Here is a 2,800-nt window from a genome sequence, read left to right as displayed (position 1 = left end):
AATACATTTATTATGCATGAGTAGAATCCTCTCCACATAGTAAATGCTCTTTATATTTTTACTTTTTTATCTTAACATTTTAAAACGACAGGTAATAGTTGTATCTTTAGGGACTATATATATATATATATATATATTCTAGAAAAAATATGAAAGTACTTCAAAATATTTGTGAAAAATGGAATTAAAATAAGAGTTTGTTCTTGGACAAAATTTTTTTAAATCTATGCAGTTTTTTTTTCTTTCATAACACATTTTACATTAACTTTTGGAAGACCCTCCTGCCTCATATAAGGGATAAACTACTTTGAAAGTGCAATGAAATCTATAAATTATTTTCTTATTTTCAAAAGAATGATTTTTACATTTCAACAATGTTGGTAATATTTCTTTGTATAAAAAGTAATCATGTTTTTTTTTTTTTCTCTTTCTTGATAGTTCTGTTTACCCCATGGAACTAGGGAATGACACACAGTTTTCAAAATTTCTTCTTCTGGGACTTTTGGAGGAACCAGAATTGCAGCCCCTCATATTTGGGCTTTTCCTCTCCATGTACCTGATCACTGCATGTGGAAACCTGCTCATCATCCTGGCCACCATCTCAGACTCCCACCTGCACACCCCCATGTACTTCTTCCTCTCCAACCTGTCCTTTGCTGACATTGGTCTTACCTCTACCACTGTCCCAAAGATGCTGGTGAATATCCAGACCCAGAGCAAGGTTATCACCTATGCAGGCTGCATCAACCAGATATTCTTTTTCCTACTGTTTGCAGGGTTGGACATCTTTCTGCTTACCATAATGGCTTATGACCGGTATGTGGCCATCTGTCACCCCCTGCACTACACGGTCATCATGAACCCTCGACTCTGTGTGTTGATGATTCTGGTGTCCTGGATTATGAGTGTCCTGCATTCCCTGTTACATAGCGTAATAGCATCATGGCTGTCCTTTTGTACAGATTTGAAAATCTCCCACTTTTTCTGTGAACTGAATCAGGTGGTCCACCTTGCCTGTTCTGACACCTTTCTTAATGACATGGTGATCTATTTAACAGCTATGGGCATAGCTGGCAGTTCCCTCACCTATGTCTTTTACTCTTATTCTAAGATAGTTTTCTCCATTTGTGCAATCTCATCAGCTCAGGGGCGGTATAAAGCCTTTTCCACCTGTGCCTCTCACCTCTCAGTTGTTTCCTTATTTTATTGCACAAGCCTAGGTGTGTATATTAGAGCTAGTGCTACCCACAGCTCACACTCAAGTTTAACAGCCTCAGTGATGTATGCTGTAGTCACCCCCATGCTGAACCCCTTCATCTACAGTCTAAGGAACAAAGACATAAAGAGGGCTCTGAAACCATTATTCACAGGAAAGGAATAATCAGGCCCTTTTTCAAGGGTAGATAGGATTGTATGGATAAAATCTGCAGAATCAGAAATTGTGGCTCTTTAATCAGATTGTGGAATTAGAATTCCATCCATCTCTCTAGTTTCAATTGATTTAATGTCTGGTTTTATACAATTTATTCTTTTTAAAAGCTTTCTATTCTTGAGGACCAGCAGGTGGCATGGTGGTTAAGGCTCTGGACACTTTCACATGACTGACCATGGTACAAGTCCCAGACCTGGTGGCTTGCTCTCTCTCTCTCTCTCTCTCGTCAAATTAAAATAAATGAATGATTAAAGAAAATTAAATAAAATATTTTTTTAAAGTTTCTGTTATCCCTGAACAGTCTCCTCCTAACAGCTTTCCCCTTGTCATTTATCTACTTTTCATATTTATTTCCAAACTAAGATCAGGGACAATTTGGAGATTCCCATCTTCTTCATACAGGTTGAGCAGCCCTTATTCAAAAATCCAAAACCCAAAATTTTCTAGCATCAAAACTTTCTGAACAAAAGTAGAAAATTTCATACTTGACCTCATGTGATAGATCACAATTGAAATGCTGGAATGCAAAAAGATTGCATAAAATTACCTCCAGGTTATGTGTATGAGCTGTATATGAAACATCAATGAATTTTTTTGTTTAAACTTGAGTCTCACCCCAAAGAACTATCATTATGCAATGCTAACATTCAAAAATTTTTTTAAAATGTGAACTCCAAAACACTTTTCTCCCAATGAATTTGGGAGAAGAGGAACTGATCCTGTATCATGGTGTGTTTATTATTTATTAACTTAGAGTTGGTGGGACCAACAGATGGTGCAATGATAAATCACTATAATCCCACATAGTGGACAGCAGTTGAGTCCCAGACCCAGCTGCTTAAAACGTATTCCAGGTGTATGTGCATGTATGCCCAAGATTCTGAGGGGATAGTGGAGAAGGGATGGTGGTGTGGCCATCCCCTCTGGGGGGTGTCTTCCCACCTTCTGTCTATCTGTCTCTCCAGTGAGCACACACTCTCTATAGCAAAACAAAATCTCTCTAAAAAAATTATGCTTGGCGATGATAAGGTCATTAATATAATTTCATCATACATGAATACATGAGACCACAGTTTTTTATTTCTGTCTATCATTCCTTTTACAGTCACTACCTTAATTGCTTCCCGTGGTATTATAGACTTTCACATACTCTCATGTTCTTTAGCTGGTCATGGCATCTAATTTTCCTGATTAAAATCCTATCCTTTTATACAACTCTGTGTCCACAGTTCTTACCACATTCCCTGCCAAAGAGTGGAAAGGTAAAAGTTGCTTAACAGGGACCAGCAAGTGGTGTGGTGACTAAGACACTGGACTTCCACATGGTCAGCTGCAATTTAAGTCCCAGACCGGGTAACTTGCTTTCCC

The 2,800-nt window shown here is 38.0% G+C and overlaps 1 protein-coding gene across 1 annotated transcript; it reads left to right on the top strand.

The window, feature by feature from the left end:
• The first annotated feature begins 451 nt into the window (after nucleotides 1–451).
• On the top strand, nucleotides 452–1,381 carry LOC102500674 (olfactory receptor 7A17). The gene has a single exon (XM_006163299.3). The coding sequence runs from the start codon at nucleotides 452–454 to the stop codon at nucleotides 1,379–1,381; it is 930 nt and encodes a 309-aa protein (XP_006163361.3).
• The last annotated feature ends 1,419 nt before the right edge of the window (nucleotides 1,382–2,800 follow it).

This window comes from Tupaia chinensis, unplaced genomic scaffold (genome assembly GCF_000334495.1).
Source record: "Tupaia chinensis unplaced genomic scaffold, TupChi_1.0 Scaffold142061_1, whole genome shotgun sequence".
Lineage (NCBI taxonomy): Eukaryota > Metazoa > Chordata > Mammalia > Scandentia > Tupaiidae > Tupaia > Tupaia belangeri.
The sequence above is the reverse complement of the archived record's forward strand: the minus strand, read 5'-3'. Positions and strand labels throughout refer to the sequence as shown.

What these genes read in the sequence shown, in the direction of transcription:
- LOC102500674 (XM_006163299.3), top strand. Translation starts at nt 452, where the DNA reads ATGGAACTAGGGAATGACACACAGTTTTCAAAATTTCTTCTTCTGGGA.